This window comes from Bufo bufo, chromosome 3, assembly GCF_905171765.1.
Source record: "Bufo bufo chromosome 3, aBufBuf1.1, whole genome shotgun sequence".
Classification (NCBI taxonomy): Eukaryota; Metazoa; Chordata; class Amphibia; order Anura; family Bufonidae; genus Bufo; species Bufo bufo.
Genome location: NC_053391.1, coordinates 264,446,844 through 264,470,123, shown reverse-complemented (window position 1 = coordinate 264,470,123; position 23,280 = coordinate 264,446,844). Strand labels below are relative to the sequence as shown.

At 43.7% G+C, this 23,280-nt stretch overlaps 1 protein-coding gene across 4 annotated transcripts in view; it reads right to left on the bottom strand.

Moving 5' to 3' along the window:
* MYO19 (myosin XIX) overlaps window positions 1-23,280 on the bottom strand; it is a 1,002,409-nt gene that overhangs the window by 911,910 nt on the left and 67,219 nt on the right. For all 4 annotated transcript variants that reach the window (XR_005777529.1, XR_005777530.1, XM_040424125.1 and 1 more), the window contains exon 2: window positions 10,743-10,881. Coding sequence is in view for 2 of the 4 variants with exons in the window: in XM_040424125.1 (XP_040280059.1) it covers window positions 10,743-10,881 (139 nt within the window). In the remaining 2 variants the exon portion in view is untranslated. The remainder of the gene's footprint in view (window positions 1-10,742; window positions 10,882-23,280) is intronic.

Genomic DNA, 23,280 nt, shown 5'->3' with positions numbered 1-23,280 from the left:
TCTACAGCTTAGTTTGCTGTCCACTAAAATTCCTAATTCCTAAGTCAATGTTACCCAGTGTTTTACCATTTAGTCTGTACTAGTGAATTACATTATTCCTTCCCATGTGCATAACCTTACATTTGTCAGTGTTAAACCTCATCTGCCACTTCTCTGCCTAAGTCTCCAATCTATCCAGTTCTCTCTGTAGCAGTATACTGTCCTTTTCTGTGTTACTTTACACAGTTTAGTATCGTCGGCCAAAAATTTTATTTTACTGTGCAAGCCTTCCACCATAATAAAAAAATATTAGAGAATAGGGCCCAATACTAACCCCCCTGGTACCCCACTAGTGACTGTGGCCCAATCTAAGTGTGTACCCTTAATAACCACCCTCTGTTTTCTATCACTGAGCCAGTTACTGTCCCCATAGAAAGGAGTGCAGGACGGCTGCGCCCTCCACTACTTTTGAGGTTCCGTTTAGGATATAGATGCCAACCCACACCTATCTCCTAGAGATATGCCCCCATTACTATATTTTTCGACCCACAATCCGCATTCACACACCCCCCCCAAAAAAAAGTGGGGGGGGGGGATGTCCTTGCGTCTTATGGGGTGAATACAAATGAGCACTTCTATTATGGAAGCTCTCATAAGTACCAGAGGAGCGGGAAGCGGTGAAGGCTCTATACTCACCGCTTCCTGGTCGGCTGTGTCTGCACACACCGTGAGGGCACTCTGTGACCTCAAGCTATGCACGCTGGTGTACAGAACAGCCAGCGGCAGGTTGAAGAGGATTGCGCTGTAGGTAAGGAGCAACGGCGTCCAGAGCTGGAGAGGTAAGTGTTTTTTTAATTTAAGTTCTCTGTGGCATGGGGGCTGATGAGAGGCATGAGGGCTCATATGGGGGCTGATGAGAGGTATGAGGGCTCACATGGGGGCTGATGAGAGGCATGGGGCTCTTATCTGAGGTCTGATTGGGGGTCATTCACACATTGGGGTCTGAGCTGAGGTCTGATTGGGGGGGGGGGGGGGTCTGATCTGAGGTCTTATTAACGTGAGCTGAGTTATGATGAACATTGGAGGTCTGACTGCTGGTCTGACCTGAGGTCTAATGAAAAATATTTTCTTATTGTCCTCCTCTATAACCTAGGTGCGTCTTATAGGGCGAAAAATAAGGCATCACAGATGAAAAAAAAACATTAAATATCAGAAATAAAAGGTCTGTCTTTGACATTACTTAATTATCTTAGGATAAGCGGGTGTATGCCATCTGGTCCCAGTGATTGGTCATTTTAATTTTTATTTTTTTAAACACCGCTGCATTTCTTCCGGTGTCAGACAGGCCAGTTTAAATAAGGAAGTTACTTTACACTATGCATTTCATTTGTTTATTTTCCCCAGTAAATACAGTGGAGAATAAATATTTAATATTTCTGATTGCTCTCTGCAACTTCTCCTTTACCACTCTGTAAAGGGCCAAAACTTTCAGTTTAAACTCTTTGGTGAGTAAGTCTCTCTCTACAGCTTGGCTGCTTTAAATCTGTCTTTCACATATTCTATTGTTTCCTAATAGTTTTTCAATGCTTCCTTGCTACCTTCCTGTTTTTGTGATTTAAATGCTTTCTTTTTGCCATTTTATGCTCCCTTTACATTTCTATGTATCCACATTGGGTATCCACATTCCCATAAGGTATGTATCTCTCACAATTAGAGTTTAGGATGCCTTTAAAAATATCCAATTTTGTGGCTGCATTCCTATCCCTGAGGACGTTGTCACAGTTAGGCTAATGGACTCTCTTAGCTGGTCAAATTGTGCTTCTTGGAAGTTTGTAGTTTTTTTCTGCTTCCCTGAAGAAACACTCTTTTGAATAACAATTGGAAGGTTATTATTTTATGGTCACTATTTCCCAGGTGTCTCCCAACCTGCACATCTGTTGTTCTGTCAGGTCAATTGGTTAATACCAAGTCCAGTATGGCCATCTCTATAGTCGGATCCTGAACCAGTTGGAAAAGGGAAGGTTATTACCAAGTTTCCTTTATGAGATCCACAGGTTTCAGTTTCCCAGTACCCCATAACAACAATCTCATTACGATTTGCCTCATCAATTTCCCTTAGTAGATTTTCTGTGGACTCTGGCATATTCGGTGGTTTATAACTGTCAGGAATAAGGACCGCCTTATTCCTAGTTATAATGTTTGCTGTGATATTATATGTTTTATGGGTAAATGTCGTAGTGTAACATAGTCCAGTGTGATTCACATTCATATACAGTATGTATTTATGTATTTGTATTGCCAGGCCAACAGCCATTGATGAATTGGTTGAAGGCTGCATATAGTGCCGAGATGTCTGCCTCATACCTGTGAAAACAGCAAACTGCTCCCCGGGGGGGGGGGGGTTAGTTAGCACAGAGATGCTAACTAGGATGGGCCCGTTTGCTGGTCACACTCAGGACAGCAGACTCTCCAGCGCAGTGTGTCAGCATGGGGGCTTCCTACCAGAGAATGAACAATAAGTTGTAATCCTTCATAAATTGTTCAGGATGGGGCTGAGGTCTCCAAAACCCAGCTCATCATATCAGGTATGATGGAGGCATCGCATGGACACCAGACATGGCGTATCAACTCACCTTCATCTTCTTAAAATAAGGATCTCATCTTCCGAGCGTTCTGGACGTGTTTCGTTTGATATGCTAGGACTCGGAACGATAAGATATGAATTATGAAGAAGGTCTAGGGTCTGTATCTTCACCAGGGCAACTGGAAATCTGTCTTTTTTTATATTTTCATACCTGTTCCCTAGTTGGCCAGGGAGCCGGCTGCATGGGTAATGTAGCTTGGCCCAGAGGGGCTAAGCCAGAGGTGGGAGTGAGAATCCCCCTCAGGCCTGCCCCTGGAGGAAAGACAAAAATACAATCCCTGGATATTTGGGTGTCACAAAGTGAATTGATTTGTGCACCATGACTCTGCCCAAATTTCCTGGGAGGAAAGGACTTTTACCAAACAAATGTTAAGTATTAGAACTTTTTTTGTTTTCTCCTTTTTATTTAACAATTGTATGTACTGTCTATTTTTTATACATTAAACCTAAAAGTTTGATGGTTTGTCTTGTGACCTTAAGAACTGGTTAGCTCCACTAAGAGTGTGTGAGCAGTCTGAGGCTGTATGTTGTTTTTCCGTGAGGCCTTGTATCGTACAAGTGTCTGCTTGCGAGTGGAACGCTCAGGGGTGTACTGTCGACCTTATAACTGACAGGTGGTGGCAGTGAAAGTTCTGTGTTATTGCGTGGGTGTGCTTGCAGCCTTCAGGTGGCGATTTATGCTCAAGTTACGGCTCGGCGCAGGGCGTAGCGGCGTGTGAGGACGTGAGGTGAATCTGCCTGAAGGGCTTGGGCAACCCTTGTCACGTGACGCGGTGGGCCAGTCTGGTCACCGGAATGTGACAAATAATCCCACTGCTGTCACCAATATGCGAGGGATAGCACACCTCATGCCCGCTTGGCGGAAAATAAGTCGAGCTCACGAGACACGGAATGGTCACTGGTTACCAATACGTGACGTTACGCCCTCCCGGAGGAGCATGTAAGGTCAGCTTGGTACAGTTTACAATGACATCTCCTGAAGCTTATAACTAAGCAGAAACACGGACATGGAGATTCGTGATCGAGATATAAGATAGCACAAGATTAAATTAAATATTTAATCGCCTTAAGGGAACACTAGATAACACACTATAGACAAAGAATGTGGTCTGAGGTTACAAATACAGGTAGTATGGTACAAACAGGATTACACAGTAGATGAAAGTTCCTTTGGGCTATGATGGTGGAATAGTTCTTGGCAGCGGTCACGTGGGGGCAGTGATGTCAGCACTTTCCAGGTGTCACGGCTGAAGGTGGGGGAAACCCTCAGCCGTGCGATGTTTAACGTATGGAAGCTGCTCGGCCAGGAAAACAGAATTAGGGAGCAGGTCACCTCCTACAGCGTCCCTAACTCCTAGCTGTATGAGCCAACCCTGATGGAATGAAAGTGTGAAAAGTTGTAAACACTGGTGGACTGCTAGAGGTTCTCTGCCATCTGCTGGCTTTGAAGCAGGGCCCTCCTGTGGAATGTACTACCTCTGCTATCTGACAGCTGATGACTGGTGTGGGAACATGGCGGACATAAAATATTAGGCCATATTCCTCACAATAACAAACACCTATCAGTATTTTATTATTGTTTTTGCCTCCATATATTTCTATCGACAGAGACTCCATACCATATGTTCATTTCCCTCACTTATATCTTCCTGGAGTGTGGGCTTTAGAGAGGACTTTACCCAATGGCAAACCCCTCCACCTCTGCTGTTTTCACCATGCTTTCTAAATAGACTGTAATCTTGTACGTTAACTGTCCAGTCATAGCTATTATCCAGCCATATCTCAGTTATTCCCACTATATCATAGTCCTCCTCAGACATTACTAATTCCATTTCACCTCTTTTGGTCCCTCTCTGCATTCCACCCTCAGTTCCATCTACCCCTCCTATAAAAGAATTACCAGTCCATAGTTTAAACACTCCTAAAACTTTCTAGCCATCTTCTCCCCCAAAACTTCTGCACGTTCCACATTGAGGTGCAGCCTATCCCTAAGATAAAGTCTGTATCTAAAAGAAGTTGTCCCAGTTCTCTTGGAACCCAAACCCCTCCTTTCTACTCCTTCTGTTGTGGGAAAACTGATTGAGGCAGTATATACAGAAGTATGTTAATATCATAAGTGAAAACAAGCATGGATATTGTCATGTATTAAATGAGGTATGGACTCGTGAGACAGGGATGTAATATTACCACTTTAGAAATCATTGGCGTGGCCTCATCTGAAATATGCTGTTCACTTCTGGGCACTTGTCCCTGGAAATGATGCCCTGAAGCTGTAAAAAGTACAAAGAAAAGCAACTAAGCTGATAAGGGGCACGGAGGGTCTAGGTTATGAGAAAAGTTTATAAGAATTGATGGCATTGTCTCATCTCAGTACAGGGGCTGCCCCGGCAAGGAATGGAGGAGCCAGAGCCTGCGCTCCCTGGCCTTACCTTCCCAGATGCCATGGTCACACTTGAACATGAAATCTGAGAAGTTAAGTATATGTGATTAACGTGATCATTAACCTCATACATTAGTTAAAACAGCAGGAACCTGGCGGCAATGACGCCCAGTCTGCTCGCGAGCAGATGCCATTTTTAAATGCCTGACTGCTGACTTAAATCTACGTGGGGCGGTCGGGAAGGGGTTAAAAAGCCTTCTCAGGTGGGCCCTTAGCCCCTTTAAGAATAACATACATAGCCACATTATGGACTGCCTGAAGATTAGTGGAGTGTTACTTTAAAAGTTTGCCTTTCCTTACTTCAGACATATCTGCTCGCTGAATTCCCTCTTCTATAGTGTGGATGAATGGGAGTAGAAAAATGCCCAAAAAACAGGGCAGGCTGCCTGGATCTCCTCTTCCAAGGCACACTTCTAAATCCCCCAAAGATTAACATGGCTCTCCCATACATCACAATGTATGCCCTACAATGGCCTTAAAGGTGTTTTTGTCAGGATAACGACTACCGTCACACACAAACAAGGATAGTACTGCCTAGACCCATTATCCCTACCTACTTGCACGATGATCCTAGGCAGTGACCCACAACCTAGGGTAAACAGACCTTATACTGCAATACGTGAAAGGCCACACACAAACAGGGACAAACACTAAGATTCGTTGTACAGGAAGTTTGGTTTTCAGTTCCACAGACTGGGAAGCCAAGGTACTGCCCAGTGACCCCTGAATAGTCTCCTGATTATGGATCCTCAGAGCTAAGGTCCGACCAGTGAATACGTCAGGATAATGACTACCGCCACACACAAACAGCGATAGTGCAGCCCTAAAATTGCCCGGACCCACTATCCCTACCCAATTGCAAGATAATACGTGAAGGGCCACACACAAACCAGGACAAACACTAAGACAATACAGGACAAGTAAAGACAGAGGCAAACGATGAAACCAAAAAACAACAGTCAGGAGATCAATACGATACCAAACACCAGAAGCCAAAACCAGAAATCCAAAGTCAGGTAGGTCTTCTATAATGCAAAGAACCAGTAGGGGGAGCCAGAGAGCAGACATACGCACGTTCATGACGGATGCATGCGGTTGTATTCTTTTAACGGATCAATTTTTCAAGATCCATGAAGGAGCCGCCCAAAACAAGAGAGTGTGAAAGTAACCTTAGTCACTGTACTTGGGAAGCGACGGCGAGACGTACGTCGGGGTGTTGTGTCTCCTGATCGCTGGTTGGTATCCCCACAGTTGTGTCCATTCATGTGTATGTTATTAGACTGCTCAAGAGTAATATTGTGTTGGGGACTTGTTGTTAGCATTCCCGGTCGGGGGTGCAGGCACTTGTCTCTGTTACACAGTTAGGCATTGTGCCCTCTGAGTAGTAGTGTTACTGATGGATGCTGGGTGAGGGTAGGACTTGTGCAGTGTTACTTAACCATGATGGTTATAATTTGAGGTTATTGCCGTTGTGTCATTACCAGCTCAGTGTAATCAGGGGACACACGTTTTTTCCATATTCTCTCCTACATAATCTGTTCCTTATGGGTTTTATTGTGTCTATAATGTAATCATGGTATATAATAAAATTTGATTCTTTGAATAGGTGTGTTCTCAAATAGGTGTTTGTTGTTATATTATCACACATTATTGGCTGTGATTTGTTTGATGTTGGAGGTACTTGGAAAGCTGCTGAGAGCTGGCTGCACTCACTAGAGCTGTAGGAGTACGGTGGATCCCTGAAACAGCTCATCGGTGGGGTTGCCAGGACTCGGACCCCCGTTTATGTGAAAATGATTACCTATCCTGAGGATAGGTTATCATCATCAATTCCTGGATAACCTTTTTAAATAAACCTCCTGGTTAAGCACTTCTGGTGCAACATCATCATATCTACTCTTCCCACAAACCAAAAAGTGCCTGGCCACTTCTGCTCCCAGGCTGACGTCACTTCCTGTTTAACATCAGCCCAACACAGTGCAGCGACCAAACACCTATACACGTCACATAGAGTGACGCTTCCCATCAAGAAATGCTCTCAGCAAAATGCACTTCCCAGAGTACTAAGGGTAGAAGGAATCCCCCCGACCACATACAAGAGGGCGACTGTGTGGAGACCCATGCATAAAAGAGGAACAGAAGGCTCATCAGATCCTTGTATCCAACACAGCAAGATGCTTAGGACCAGAGGTAAGACCCCAAAGTAGCCCCAGCATCACGCCAATTATTATTTTATTCGTTATGGCTTTTACCGTGAAGATAAAGGATTTAATATTTTAATAGGTGGGTAATTTTTGAACATGATTTTCAGTTATTAAGATCAATTATTTTAATTTGCAAAATTGAGAAAAGGGGGTAATTTTATTTAGATTTGCAAAAACATTTTTTTTACAGTCCCACTTGGCCATTTCCAGCAGTCCTATAAATAATAAATGGAGCAGTAGGGCACAAGCTCGGTCTGCCACTCTATCAGAACAGGAATATGGGATCCCCGTTCTCAGAATCATCAAGTTCTTGGAACTCAGAACCTAACCAATCAGTTAGGCTGGGTTCACACGAGCGGATGCCGTGCATGGCATCCGCTCCGTGAAAGAGTGCCAAGACCCGATGCAGACTGCAGAGGCACGGAGCATTAACATGACTGATAATAATCCGTGCCTCTCTGTGACCTCCTTACTACGAAATCACAGTTGTCACTGTGATTTCGTAGTACAGAGATCACAGAGAGGCACGGAGCATTATCAGTCATGTTAATGCTCCGTGCCTCTGCAGTCTACATCGGGTCTTGGCACTCTTTCACGGAGCGGATGCCACGCACGGCATCCGCTCGTGTGAACCCAGCCTTAGTGTTCTGTATATGGAATAACCCCTTTAATGATGTGGCCCCTTCATCACCTTCCCGATGCGGGAGTTGGACCATACCAATCTGATATTGATTATGTATTCTAAGAAAAGGCCATGAATATCAAAGTTTCAGAAAGCCCCCTTAAATTAATGTAATTCCTCTATAATTTAAAATTATCTGCCAGTTTATCTTTGTATTGTACTATGTGAGATCGGTAAAAGGGCTCATGCACACGACCGTATATATTTTGCAGTCCACAAAAAATACTGATGTCGTCCATCTGATATCCGTACTGTATCTAGGGTTGTTGCGGGTATCGAAATTTCGATACCCAATCGATACTTTTGTACCATTTTTTCGATACTGGGCTGCGCAGTCTAGTATCTCTGAACATGAGCGCACTGCTGTCAGCGCGCTCATGTTCCCTCAGCAGCACGGGGAGAAGGAAGCAGTCTCTCCCTCTCCCTGTGCCGCTGCCACCAATGGGGAGAGAGGGGTGGAGGAGGGGCGGGCACACTGCGCCAATGATAGGAGGACCTTTTTTATGGGTTCGGACTTAGTTAAGTTACAAGGACATGTAGAGCGGTGCCCAGGGATCTCCCTGTACCTACTATTATTCCTGGGCGCCGTTCCGTTCAATTGCTGTGCCCCATTACTGTCTCCTGCTCCGTATGCCAATTACTACTATCGGAGAAATGGGGAGACTGGCTATGCAGATCACTCCCGACCGATGTGATTTCTTCTCGGTCACTTGTAGTGCTTGGGGGAAAAAGGCTCACTGTCCCGACTTTCCCAAACGCGTTTCAGGGTATACACCCCACTGAGGAAGGGGTGTATACCCTGAAACGCGTTTGGGAAAGTCGGGACAGTGAGCCTTTTTCCCCCAAGCACTACAAGTGACCGAGAAGAAATCCCATCGGTCGGGGTGATCTGCATAGCCAGTCTCGCATGAGGGGCTGCTTTCAAATTCAATTGGTTACGTTACTACAGCTCCAGCCGATGAGTCACGTGAGACGTCACGTTTAGACTCTACATCACGTGGGACGCCGCGTTTGATCGGCTGTTTCCTGGATTCACTGCAGTAAGCCGAGTGAAGACACAGGGTAAGAGACGTTTTGCCACTTATTCGCTACATCATCCGAATAATTATACCTTTCTAGACTTGACACAATTGTCTATACTCCTACTGTGGAGGTGTGAAGTTGGACAGTGTTGGATATTCATACCCTCCGTCTGAGCTATGCGCTTTTGGAGCCTCATCTAGTTTGATTTAACCTGCTGGGACTGACTTACATTGTGGGGAGTGGATTTATTTTATTTTATTGTGATATGATAATACGTTTGTATTTATGACCATTTGATGTATTAGTGTGCTATTTTTAATTAAATTTTAATCCTTCACCACCGCCTCCTGTTCCCTTATACGGAGTGCCCCTCATCTCTATTACCATAAAAAAATCTATGCAGTGAACACCGGAACAGAAAAAATAAAAACTGCGCTGTAACGGACCGTTCAGCACACAGCTCCGTTCAGACGATATTCCCCTTACCAATGCACAGGCAGCTACTGCAAGCACCAGTCTGCCGAACTGCAAACTACACGAATCCTTCTCCGGAACAGGAAACACACGAACACTGGAAACAGCTGAACAGGAAAAGCATACAATCGGCTTACACTCCTGGCAATCAGCATACAATCCAATGCCCCCAATAACGAGACGACACTTCGCTTGAGGGTTAAGCAGAACTTAATGGGTTATTTTTCAGCCTTTTATGCAGGTCTCCTAGCAAGGGACACTCCCCCCTGGGGCCCTTGTAAAAGACTGTGACAGTTTATATTTTAGCCAATCACATGCATTACAGTATTGAAACCTTCCCAGCAATTGTACACAAAATCCCCTTCCCTCAGTCTGTAACGCAATCCACAAAATACAATGAGCATTGTCTGAGACGCAATTAACTAACACACTGGTACTGTCTGAGACGCAATCAACGAAATACAATTACCAAACGTAATGGGCTAACTTAGTAACTCACAGACAGAAAACACACATTTTTCCCCCAAACACAGAAAACACCCCAAAACCCCACATATCCCCATAATGTATTCATCCATGGATAGCGCTGATCTGGGTGAACAACATATCCAAAAATCACTCAGATCCGAGCAGGGGTTCCCGAATTCCATGGAAGTCACATTTGGCCGGCCGCAAGCATGGCTTTCCTGCCCAAAACAGTTCCACAGATTTAAGCTGTGCGGCCGGTCTGTCTTCTCCTTCAAAGTTAGTATGGGCCATAATCCTGGGGCAGGAGGCGGGCAAACAGCCCCCTCCAAAACACTGTGGCGAACTGGCTTTCGCCACATGCGCAATTCGCCATTTTTTTAAAACGCGGAATGCACATGGCTTTTTTGGTTTATTTTTGTCGCGTGGTATCGAATGGTATCGAGTATCGCAATACTTTTTTATGGTATCGAAATTGAATGAAAAATTCAACAACTCTAATTGTATCAGTTTTTGTTTTTTTTGCGATTCCATTGTAACAGTGCCTATCCTTGTCAGCAAAACGACAAGAATAGGACATGTTCTATCTTTTTTGCGGGGCTACGGAACGGACATACGGATGCGGACAGCACACTGTGTGCAGTCTGCATTTTTTGTGGACCGATTGAAATGAATGGTTCCGCAACCTATCTGCAAAAATAATTGAAGGGACACGGAAACAAAATATGTTTGTGTGCATAAGCTAATACTGTATTTTTTTTACAGCACATATGTGACAATGAAAAAAAGTTATCATGTGAACGTAAACAGAATATAAAATAATTGAATTACCAGTTTCAGTCGTCACAGGGTTCACTTTGGTTAGATCATCATACAAATGAAGACATTCTTCCTCAGTTAGAAATGCTTTTACCTCTTCCCCAAGTGACTTATTGAGATCAACAGAACTTTTTTTCTTAAATCCATTAAACTGAAAACAAATAATAATTCATTAAAATACTATATTTGTACAAAGTAAATAAGCGGTAACCCCCTCAATTGTCTCCACAAACCAATAACAGTAATGAAAAAGTCTAATCACAGGTGGTCTTTAAAGGGAACCTGGAACATGTTGTCTGAGCTGCAGGTAGCATCTTACAGAGCTGGAGGAGCTGAGCAGATTAATGTATGTTCTGTGGGAAAAGATTAGGTAAAACTTATATTTTATTCATTTAATTCCTCATTCACACGTCAGTGTTTAGGTCAATTATTGCAATCAGAGACTTTAAGCCAAAACCAGGTGTAGCCCTAAACACAGAAAAGGTGAATATCTTTTCCTTATACCTTATGTCTGTGGAGGCTCCAATCCTGGTTTTAGCTCACAATCACTGACGCGTGAATGGGGCTTAACCAGTTCACTACCAGCGCCGTACATGTACGGCGCTGCTGCGGTCTATAGACATGGTCAGCATCACAAGGGTGAAAAACCAAGAAGCACACGCTTCCGTGTTAATATCAGAATCCGTGCAGCGTTCAGGGATACCAGGAAATAATTCTAATAAGGCTACTTTCACACTTGCGTTCGGTGTTCCGTTTGTGAGTTCCGTTTGAAGGCTCTAACAAGCGGCCCCGAACAGATCCGTACAGCCCCAATGCATTCTGAGTGGATCCGCTCAGAATGCATCAGTATGGCACCGTTTGGCCTCCGTTCCGCTCAGCAGGCGGACACCCGAACGCAGCTTGCAGCGTTCGGGTGTCCGTCTGGCCATGCAGAGCCAAACGGATCCGTCCAGACTTACAATTTAAGTCAATGGGGACGGATCCGTTTGAAGTTGACACAATATGGTGCAATTTCAAACGGATCCGTCCCCCATTGACTTTCAATGCAAAGTCAGGACGGATCCATCTGACTAACTTTTAGACTTAGTTTTTTTTCTAAAATATAATGCAGATGGATCCGTTCTGAACTGATACCATCCTTTGCATTATAGGAGCTAATCCGTCTGTGCAGATACCAGACGGATCCGCTCCGAACGCAAGTGTGAAAGTAGCCTAAGCTGGGTCTCTCTGACCCAGGCCAACATAAGAAAAAAGTAATCCATAGTCCCACACAGCTAAGTAGACATAACTATACAAAAGTTATGGGGGGCAGAATATGGTGATGAAAAAAAATAAAAAAAATACTATACATATGTGGTATCGTAATTGTACTGACCCAGAGAATTAAGGGCACAGGTCAGTTTTGCTGCAAAGGGAACTCCATAGGGACAAAACCTAAAAAACTGTGGAGGAATTATTTTATTTTATTTTTTCAATTCCACCCCATTTGGAATTTTTTTCCAGCTTCCCACTACATGGTAAGTATAACTTGCCCCGCAAAGAAACAGCTCTCTTATGGATATGGGAACGGGAAAAAAAAACGTTGTGGCTCCAGGAAGACATGGAAGAAAAATGAAAACGCACACGAAAAAAAAAAAAAGGGTTAAAGAGTTTGTACTTTCTAAAATCAGTACCTCACGTTGTAGGCCAAGATTAGGAGATGTCATGACACTATTTTTCTTTTTAATAATATGCTGCTCCATTGCCCTGTTGTGCTCCCATTCTGTTTGCTATCAATAGCATCGGTACAGGGAGGAGGAGATGGCCCAGTTTCTCAGGGGGCGTCTCATCCCTGGCTGTGAGCTGTCCAATCCCAGCGACCAGGTCACAGCCACGAAGAATTTGAGCTGTTTTTTTTCTCAATGGCTGTGGCTAAGACATTCATTCAGCACACTGGTCTCTTCGTGGGTTAGCTCATATGTAATGAGTAAGTTTTAAATTTGCCCCATGACGAAACAATAAATTTAAACTTTATCTGGATGTACAGAAATATAATCAGGAAAATTAATATTTTCAAATACGTGACCTCAAATACATCAAGTTTGAATCAGCAAAATAAAGTAAAATACACATACGTTCCTGAAAAAAAAATCTTTTCACCCTAAAAATAAAAAAAAATGTATGTTTGGAGGCTTTTCAAAGAGCTGTATTGAAAGGTATAGAGGAGTTGGATTTACCACCAAAATGTAAAACACACCTGATCCAAGGAAAAAAAGCCCTAAAAAAGCTAAAAAGGAAAAACTTAAAAATATTCTCATTAACCACTTCACGACCGCCCATTGACTATAAACGTCCTATGGGCAGTCGTTTATCTCTGAATGGATGTTCTGGAACATCCATTCAGAGATGGCAGTTGCACGCTAATGGTGCAGCTGCCAAGTGGGCGGCCCGCTGTCAGTGACAGCAGGGCAACCCAGAGAGAAGGCAGGGACAGTTCCCAGATGTCCCTGCCTTCTAGATCGCCTTCCAGTCCCGGCCGGGTGGTCACGAGATTGCCGGGGCCAGGAGAGTGCAGGAGCTGTCGGGTTTTCCACAGACCTCAATCAGCCCTGCACTGAGGCTGTACAGCACTGTATATTGGTGTACAGCCTCTCTGGGGGGTGTATTTCCCATATAACTGGGGCTACTATGTCAGCCCCAGTTATAGGAGAAATCAATAGTGGAAAAAAAGTGAAGTTAAATGTCCCACAGAGGTCTTGTATGACCTTACGGGGGACGCAAAGTGTAAAATAAAAAATAAAAAAAATAAAAAAATAAAAAAATCCCCAATTAAGGAATTTTTAAAAATGTTAAAAATAGAAAAAAATTAAATAGACATATTTGGTATTGTCGCGTCTGAGACGGCCGGCTTTATACATATATCACATGATCCACCCCGTCTGATAAAAATTAATTAAAAAAAACAATTTTTGTCACCTTACATCACAAAAAGTGCAACAGCAAGTGATCAAAAAGGTGTATGTCCCACAAAATGGTACCAACAAAACAGTCACCTCATCCCGCAAAAAAGGAGACCCTACATAAAAAAAATCACAAAAAAAAAAAAACAACTATAGGAACATGGAGACATTAAAACGAATTTTTTTTGTTTCAAAAATGCTATTATTGTGTTAAAGTGAAAAAAAAAATACTAAAAATACCAAAGGCATCAGTGGGGGCCGGCCTATAAGGTAAGACCATAATTAGACTAGGGCTAAACTGATAAAAGGTCCTCTTTAAACTCCACCATCCTGGTAAAAGCATATCTTTGTTTCAGGGACATTATCGTATTTTTCGCCCTATAAGATGCACCTGCCTATAAGACGCACCTAGGTTTTTGAGGAGGAAAATAATAAGACGCACCTAGGTTTTTGAGGAGGAAAATAAGAAAAAAAAATTATTTTAAACAAAAGGTGTGCTTTTGGTGGGTTTTGAACTAATGGTGGTCTGTGGGTGACACTTATGGGGGATCTGTGGGTGACTTACTGGGGTCTCTGGATGACACTTATGGGGGGGGGATCTGTGGATGACACATATATAGCATCTTATGCTATGTGTCATCCACAGATCCCCTCCATAACAGTGTCCCTATAGTGTGAATGGATATATAAAAAGGTCTCGTCTGCACTGGATTCGTGCGGCGAGCCGATGGACATAAGGCGCAAATCACAACCCGAGCTTGGATACAAGATTTTTTTTATTTTGAAATGGCGACGCGTTTCGGGGTACTCAGGACCCCTTTATCAAGTCTGAAAAAACATATAGTTGTTACAGTAGTCTGGGCAGTGTAAATAATCAAAAGTTCATAGTAGCTGGAAGACAATAGTTAAAGTAGTGTGTATACATATGTGCATACATGCACACATGCACGCATTTATATTTGCATATATAAAAATTGTTTGGATGCATGGATAGATCAATGAATGAAGACAAAAACATGAACATAATATATATCCAGAAGTAGTTGGTTGGTTCAGTATTTTAGCTGGATGATTGATTAGACAAATGTTTAAATAGTGGATGGAAGTAAAAAAGATAGATAAAAATGGCTGAAGGATATAGATAAAATTAATTATATATCTAAAAAAGGTAAAAAACTAAGAAAGACAACTAAAAAACCCTGTTGGGGGTATATATAAATCGCATCGAACGGTTTCGTGATTGTGTACAGGTGTAAATGTACAGATAGGTAAAAGTACATGGTTTAGGGTGCAAAAAAGGGAGTCCCTTACATGGAGGAGAATAATAATAATATTTCTCCCTCATAATGGAACAATTCTTTGAGAATTTATACCGAAAGTAGAATGCTATCAACTGGACAGGAGTGCTAGACCTTGCTATTCTCTTGTTTAAAAACTGGAAGTTGTACCATACATAAGTGTTTTGTAATGAGAGAGTAAACCTGCAGTACCTGTATCCTTGGCACCGTGAGCCCGCTGGTGCACTCTCCTGGAGGGTCCCTTTCAGAAGGAATACTAGTCAACGCTAGTGTGGTCAATGAACGGGGTGGCGGGGATAATAAAAATTATTTTTGGTGAGGTTTGATTGATAGAATGAGATAAACATTTTTGGTCATGTGTTTTATTCTGTGTTGAGTTTGTGTTGTCTGTTTATTGGCTGGTGTGTTAAGAAGTGTATGTCTCAGGTTGTTGGGCAATCAGTTGAAAGTATATATATGTTATATACATATATACATATAATAGCATATAATGGTCTGAGTATGTTCTAATGTAATGGCGTTATTACTGGCCTGTTGCCATGGAATGTTCTTATTTGCTGGAATATATTGTGGTCAGCAGTGGTATTGGGGTTTGATTATAGTGATAAATAATATAGTTAAAGTGGTAATGGGGCGTCTTGGTAGTGTTTGTGACCAGTGACCTTGCGTTGTTATGGCTGCTGGCATCGCAGGAGGATCGATGCTTACCTGGTAATTGATGCTGGAGAGTGTCCTGTTGTAGCGGCGCTGCTGTGCTTGCTGCACGAGCGGTGTGCAGTGTGAGGGAGCGCGCGTTTTTCAAAGTTTTAAGGCGGAGCTGGGAGGGAGGGTGGCGTGGCAGGGGTGTGTCTGTGAAGGGGCCAGCCACTGATGCCTGAGGCTGAGGAGCCCGGCTGATGTGAACAATATGTGTTTCGCTTTTCTAAACGTGATTTTTGGTCTCTGCGGTATTTTAGGTTTGAGGTACGGATCATTGGTTAGGATATGCCAGTGTTTCGATAGTATTCCCCTTAGGGTGTCATTGTTGGAGTTGTAGGTGGTGATTAGTGATGTTCTATAATGGTTGGGGTTTTCAATTTCCTTTGGTTTGGCTTTGGTCACTAGGCATTCTTCTTGGCTTAGGGCATTCGCCTTGGAGTAGGCGTTCTCAATGATTTTGCTTGGATATCCTTTTTTCAGGAATCTACTGCGTAAAGTTTGGCTTTGTGTGGTGAAGTCCTCTTTGGTTGAGCAATTTCTCCTTATGCGTTTGAACTGGCTGTATGGTATATTATTTTTCCATTTTCTATAGTGTGCACTTCCGTAATAAAGATAATTATTTCCGTCTACTTTTTTAAAAAAGGTTTTTGTTTGGATGGTTTCATTGCGGAAAAAAAGGAGTAGATCTAAATATTCAATTGAAGTGATAGAGATGTTGGCAGTGAAGGTCAGATTCCAGGTGTTGGTGTTGAGATATGAAATGAATGCTTCGGCCTCTTCGTTGCTACTTTTCCAGATGATTATGAGGTCGTCAATGTATCGTTTATAGAACATGATCATACCGTTCCAATGATGTTCATTGTATATAAAGAGATCCTCGAAGCATCCCATGTATAAGTTTGCATAACGCGGCGCGAAACGCGTCCCCATAGCGGTTCCGTTCTGCTGTCTGTATAGGCAGTTCTCATATGTGAATGTATTATGCGTTAGGATAAACCGGATGGCCTCTGTGATAAATGTTTTGTGTTCCGGGGAGAGTTGTTCATCGGTTTCCAAATAATATTTAGATGTATTAATACCTGCCTCGTGTGGAATGTTGGAATATAGAGATGCTACGTCTAGTGTCAGCCAGCGGTAAGTTGTGTCCCATTTGATGTCTTTTAGCAAGGATATAATTTGAGCGGAATCTCTCAGATGGGAGCGAAGATTGGTAACATGTTTTTGTAGGAATAGGTCAACGTAATGTGAGATTACTGGTGAGGGAGTTGATGCCTGATATAATTGGTCTCCCCGTCGGATTTTCAGTGCTTTTATGGACTTTTGGTAAGTGATAGAAGATAGCTGTGGTTGGATGATCAATGGTTATGAATTCCCTTTCTTTTTTAGTTAGTATGAGGTCATTTTCTGCCTGTTTCAGTAGTGTTCCTAATTCTTTAGTGTCCTCATTGAGTGGGTTATAAGAGAGGGGTACATAATATGATTTATCATTCAGGATCCTTTGTGCTTCCTTGATGTAGTCGGCTTTGTTTTGTAGTACGAGCCCACCTCCTTTATCTGCACTCCTTATTATGATGTTGTCGTTGTTACTCAGTTCTTTCAGGGCCTCTTTTTCTTTTATAGTGAGATTTGTTTAGATTTTTGTATTTCTGTTAATGTCTCTAACGTCTTTAGAGACAAGGGAGAAAAACGTGTTTATATGATTGCCTCTGTGGTGAATGGGATTGAAGGAGGACTTCGGTTTAAGTTCAGTGTGTAGGGTGTTATCTAAATCTGGACCTTGTGTGGTGTCTTTTTTCCAGTTTGTGGTGGGTTGTTTGCGCTTTCTCACACCGCACGTGCAGCAAGCACAGCAGCGCCGCTACAAAAGGACACTCTCCAGCATCAATTACCAGATAAGCATCGATCCTCCTGCGATGTCAGCAGCCATAACCACGCAAGGTCACTGGCCACAAACACTACCCAGACGCCCCATTACCACTTTAACTATATTATTTATCACTATAATCAAACCCCAATACCACTGCTGACCACAATATATACCAGCAAATAAGAACATTTCATGGCAACAGGCCAGTAATAACGCCATTACATTAGAACATACTCAGACCATTATATGCTATTATGTGTATATATGTATATAACATATATACTTTCAACTGATTGCCCAACAACCTGAGACATACACTTCTTAACACACCAGCCAATAAACAGACAACACAAACTCAACACAGAATAAAACACATGACCAAAAATGTTTCTCATTCTATCAATCAAAGCTCACCAAAAATAATTTTTATTATCCCCGCCACTCCGTTCATTGACCACACTAGTGTTGACTAGTATTCCTTCTGAAAGGGACCCTCCAGGAGAGTGCACCAGCGGGCTCACTGTGCCAAGGATACAGGTACTGCAGGTTTAGGCTACTTTCACACTAGCGTCGGGGTTCCGCTTGTGAGCTCCGTTTGAAGAGTCGCACAAGCGGCCCCGAACGCATCCGTCCAGCTTCCAATGCATTCTGAGTGGATGCGGATCCGGTCAGAATGCATCAGTCTGGCAGCGTTCAGCCTCCGCTCCGCTCAGCAAGCGGACACCTGAACGCTGCTTGCAGCGTTCAGGTGTCCGCCTGGCCGTGCGGAGGCAAACGGATCCGTCCAGACTTACAATGTCTGAAGCTACTTTCACACTTAGAATTTTTTCTACAATATAATGCAGACGGATCCGTTCTGAACTAGAGTTGTTGCGATACCAAATTTTTGATTCGGTTTCGATACCATGAAAAAGTATTGCGATACTCGATACCATTCGATACCACGCGAAAAAAATAAACAAAAAAAGCCACGTGCATTCCTCATTTTTAAAAATGGCGAATCGCGCAGTTTTTATTTTATTTTTTCTGTTCCGGCATTCACCACCTAGATTTTTTTTTTATATTTTAATAGTTTGGACTTTTCTGACGTGGCGATGTAATATGTTTATTTATATATTTTATATGTGAAATTGGGAAAAGGGGGGTGATTTATACTTCATATTTTAGTGGGGGTTTTTTTTTCACTTTTTATTTAATAACTATTTCCCCCCTTAGGGGCTAGAACCTGGGATCTTTCATCCCTTTTCCTATTCACCCTGATAGATCTCTATCAGGGTGAATAGGACTCCACACTGTCCCTGCTGCTCTGTGCTTTGTGCACACAGCATCAGGGATGTTACCATGGCAACCAGGGCTTCTGTAGCGTCCTGGCTGCCATGGTAACCGATTGGAGCCCCAGGCTTACACAGCTGGGGCTCCGATCAGAAGCTGCCACTGCACCACCAATGAGGGGGAGTGGAGAGGTCCCTGTGGCCACTGCCACCAATGATTTTAATACTGGAGGGTTGAGAGGGGCCGGCGCACTGTGCCACCAATGATTTTAATGGGATGGGGGGATTGAGGGGGGGGGCACACTGCACCACCAATGATTTTACCCCTTTATACAGGAGGCGGGTACTAGCAGATCAGCGGCAGTTAACTGCCGCTGATCGCAGCTCCCTGTCAGGGGCAGGGTGCCGGCAATGCGATTCTGCTGCCGGCACCCGCCTCCTGTATGTGTTAAAGACTGACTACTGTATATGAGTCCAGACTTTCACTATTAGGCCACACAGAGCGGCGCCCAGCGATGTCTCAGCACTCACCATTTAGTCCTGGGCGCCGCTCCGTTCGCCCGCAGTGCCCCATTACTGTCTCCTCTCCTGCTCCACATTCTGCTGATTACTATCGGAGCGATGGGAGGAGACATCAGCTTCACTAGTGGGCGTTCCTTCTCCCTGGCTGTAGCGCTGTCCAATCGCAGCGCAGGGAAAAGGAACGCCCACTAGTGAAGCTGATGTCTCCTCCCATCGCTCCGATAGTAATCCTATCATTGGTGGCGCAGTGCGCCCGCCCCTCCTCCGCCCCTCTCTTCTCATTGCCGCCCCTCCTCCACCCCCTCTCTTCTCATTGCCGCCCCTCCTCCGCCCCTCTCTTCTCATTGCCGCCCCTCCTCCGCCCCTCTCTTCTCATTGGTGGCAGCGGCAGCAGCACAGGGGGAGGGAGGACAGCTTCCTTCTCCCCGTGCTGCTGAGAGAGAACATGAGCGCGCCGATAGCAGCGCGCTCATGTTCAGAGATACTAGACTGCGCAGAAGCGCAGCCCAGTATCGAAAAAACGGAAATCCCGGTATCGTATCGATACCGGGACAAAAGTATCGATTGGGTATCGAAATTTCGATACCCGCAACAACCCTATTCTGAACAGATCCCAAGTCTGCATTATATGAGCGGATCCGTCTGGGCACACCCCAGACGGATCCGCTCTGAACGCAAGTGTGAAAGTAGCCTTACTCTCTCATTACAAAACACTTATGTATGGTACAACTTCCAGTTTTTAAACAAGAGAATATCAAGGTCTAGCACTCCTGTCCAGTTGATAGCATTCTACTTTAGGTATAAATTCTCAAAGAATTGTTCCATTATGAGGGAGAAATATTATTATTATTCTCCTCCATGTAAGGGACTCCATTTTTTGCACCCTAAACCATGTACTTATATCTATCTGTACATTTACACCTGTACACAATCACGAAACCGTTCGATGCGATTATATATACCCCCAAAAGGGTTTTTTAGTTGTCTCTTAGTTTTTTACCTTTTAAACATTTGTCTAATCAATCATCCAGCTAAAATACTGAACCAACCAACTACTTATGGAAATATATTATGTTCATGTTTTTGTCTTTATTCATTGATCTATCCATGCATCCAAAAAAAATTATATATACAAATATAAATGCGTGCATGTGTGCATGTATGCACATATGTATACACTATTTTAACTATTGTCTTCCAGCTACTATGAACTTTTGATTATTTACACTGCCCAGACTACTGTAACAACTATATGTTTTTTCAGACTTGATAAAGGGGTCCTGAGTACCCCAAAACGCGTCGCCATTTCAAAATAAAAAAATCTCGTATCCAAGCTCGGGTTGTGATTTGCGCCTTATGTCCATCGGCTCGCCGCACGAATCCAGTGCAGACGAGACCTTTTTATATATCCAAATACCCACCCAAGTGGTGGTTTGGCCCCCGCCCAGGGTCGTCTCGGACACCATCCGGCAGCACCAACCCAGACAACCTCCACCATTCGAACTTCCCTCCACTAAGGTTGCACCACAATCAGTGCAAACCAAACCAGGTGAGTAACTTCACTCATCCTGGGTAGGGGGAATGGACATCAATTTGTTTACCCTCACCTATGAGCGCCATCTCTCCTCTCTTGGCCATTTGATTCCTATAGTGTGAATGACCCCCAATACAGGGGGTGGGGGTCGCATCTGGTTTTATAATGACAGCGGGGCCCGTGCAGTGACTGTATTCTACTACACGGGCCCCGCTCACTGTATATAATCGTATCTGTAATTGTAGGCATTGTTAATGTATAAAAATTCTGGGTAATCAGCGCCTGTATTACGGTACTTACAAGCGCTCGGTAGCAGAGAGGAGGGAGGAGGCAGGCCGGGCGCTGGCAGCGTGAGTCACTATGTCATGCGCCCATGCCACCTGCTTCATTCATAAAGTGGACGGCGCAGGCGCGTGACGTAGTGATTATATACAGTGAGCGGTGCCTGTGTAGTAGAATACAGTCACTGCACAGGCCCCGCTGTCATTATAAAACCAGATGCCGGCCCCCAGCCCCTCCTCCCTCTCAGCTGATACAGGTACTCGGTATCCCGTATTATTGAAAATTTGGCAAAATGCAGCATTCTTCCATAAGACGTACTGCTATTCCCCCCCCCCCCAAAAGGGGGGGGTGCGTCTTATAGGGCGAAAAATACGGTATGTTATGCAAAGCTGTTCAACTAGTTATTGTTCTACTGTTAGCTAGCCTTCGGTGTTATGCAAATGTTACAGTACATGTTATGCTATATACTTATTAATGTTATTTGTATTCTTGTAGTTTTACCATACTCCTGTTTTGCCAATAAACAAGTTAGACTACAAAGAACAGTCCTCTTATTTGGAAGACAGGAATGGTTTATGCTGAATGTAAGACTGTACACGCAGTCAAACAGCATGGCTGTGCTTGTACACTATAGAAAAAAGTACCAGATGATGCTCCGACAAGAGGTTGGCATTTTATCTTATAGTGTGCAAGCACGAGCACCACTGATGGATTTCAGGGTGGTTGTAACTATGGAAACGAGCAGCATATAATGTGGGGAAAAAATTAATCGAGCCAGTAAAAAAGGCAATATGGACAATCACAATACATTAGTAAGTGCCTTGCATTAACTTTCTCTACATGATAAATGGATGCGGACAGCACACAACATTTGTGTGCTATCCACATTTTTTTTGCGGCCCCATAGAAATGCAAACCGAAAATAAGTTCATGTGCATGAGGCCTAAGTGTGTATATATGTACATAGCTCTCAGTCACTGATAGTTGACCGGGGGCAGTCTTAAAGGGCTGTCTCACTTCAGCAAGTGGCATTCATCAAGTAGAGGAAGTTAATACAATGCACTTACTAGTGTATTGTGATTATCTATAGTGCTTCCTTTGCGTTAAATTGGAGGAATATGTTTACCTGAAAAGGGATTCGAAGAAGAAATTTGAAGCAATTTGGTCTTCATGGATCTCGTATTATGAGCTGTCTTAAATGTGACTGTACACTTTGACTGGAATGAAGGACTTGAAGGATGTTGATGTGGGTGAATGGTGGAATGTTGGATAATGGTTGATGTCTGAATGCTTACGCCATAAAGTTACGTGAGGAATATGGAAATCCATGAAGTTGTATGTGCTGCCCTAGAAGATTGGTCGGTGATGCCTTCAAGAAGAATATCACGAACTTACAACTATGGACCATACCTGAACTCTTCTTCTAAGTGACTGTGCTTTGGGAAAGGGGGGTGGGATGGAGGGGGGGAGGAGGGGAGTGGGGGGAGGGGTTATAGTTGTGTATTTGTACAATGCACTCACTTGTTAAAACAAAATAAAAATTATTTGATCAAAAAAAATAGTGCTTCCTTTGCTGGCTTCATTAATTTTCCCATCACATTATACACAGTTTCCAACTTACTACCACCCTGTAACCCAGCAGTGGCAGTGGTGGTCGTGCTTACACACTACAACAAAAAATGCCAGCCTTTCTAGTGCCCGGAACCATGGGAGCTCACGTAGGCTGGTACTATTTTTCTATAGTGTACAAGCACGGCCATGCTGCTGGACTGCAGGGTGGATATAACAATGGAAACTTTCTCTGCCTAATAAATGCCATTTGCTGAAGTGGCAAAACCTCTTTCAGCCAGCAGATAGGGGGGTGGACAAATGAATGAGGGCTATACCAAGTTGCTGCTTTAGGGCTCGTTCACACGACCGTTGCCCCTCCGTGCCCGTGCTGTGAACTGCAAATTGCGGGCACCGACCGTGGGCCAGCCGCATACGGATTGTGGACCCATTCACTTGAATGGTTCAGCGATCCATCCGTTCCGCAAAAAGATGGAGCAAGTTCTATCTTTTTGCGGTGCAGAGGCACAGAACAGAACCCCACATCTCCGGATTTGCGGACCCATTCAAGTAAATGGGTCCACATCAGT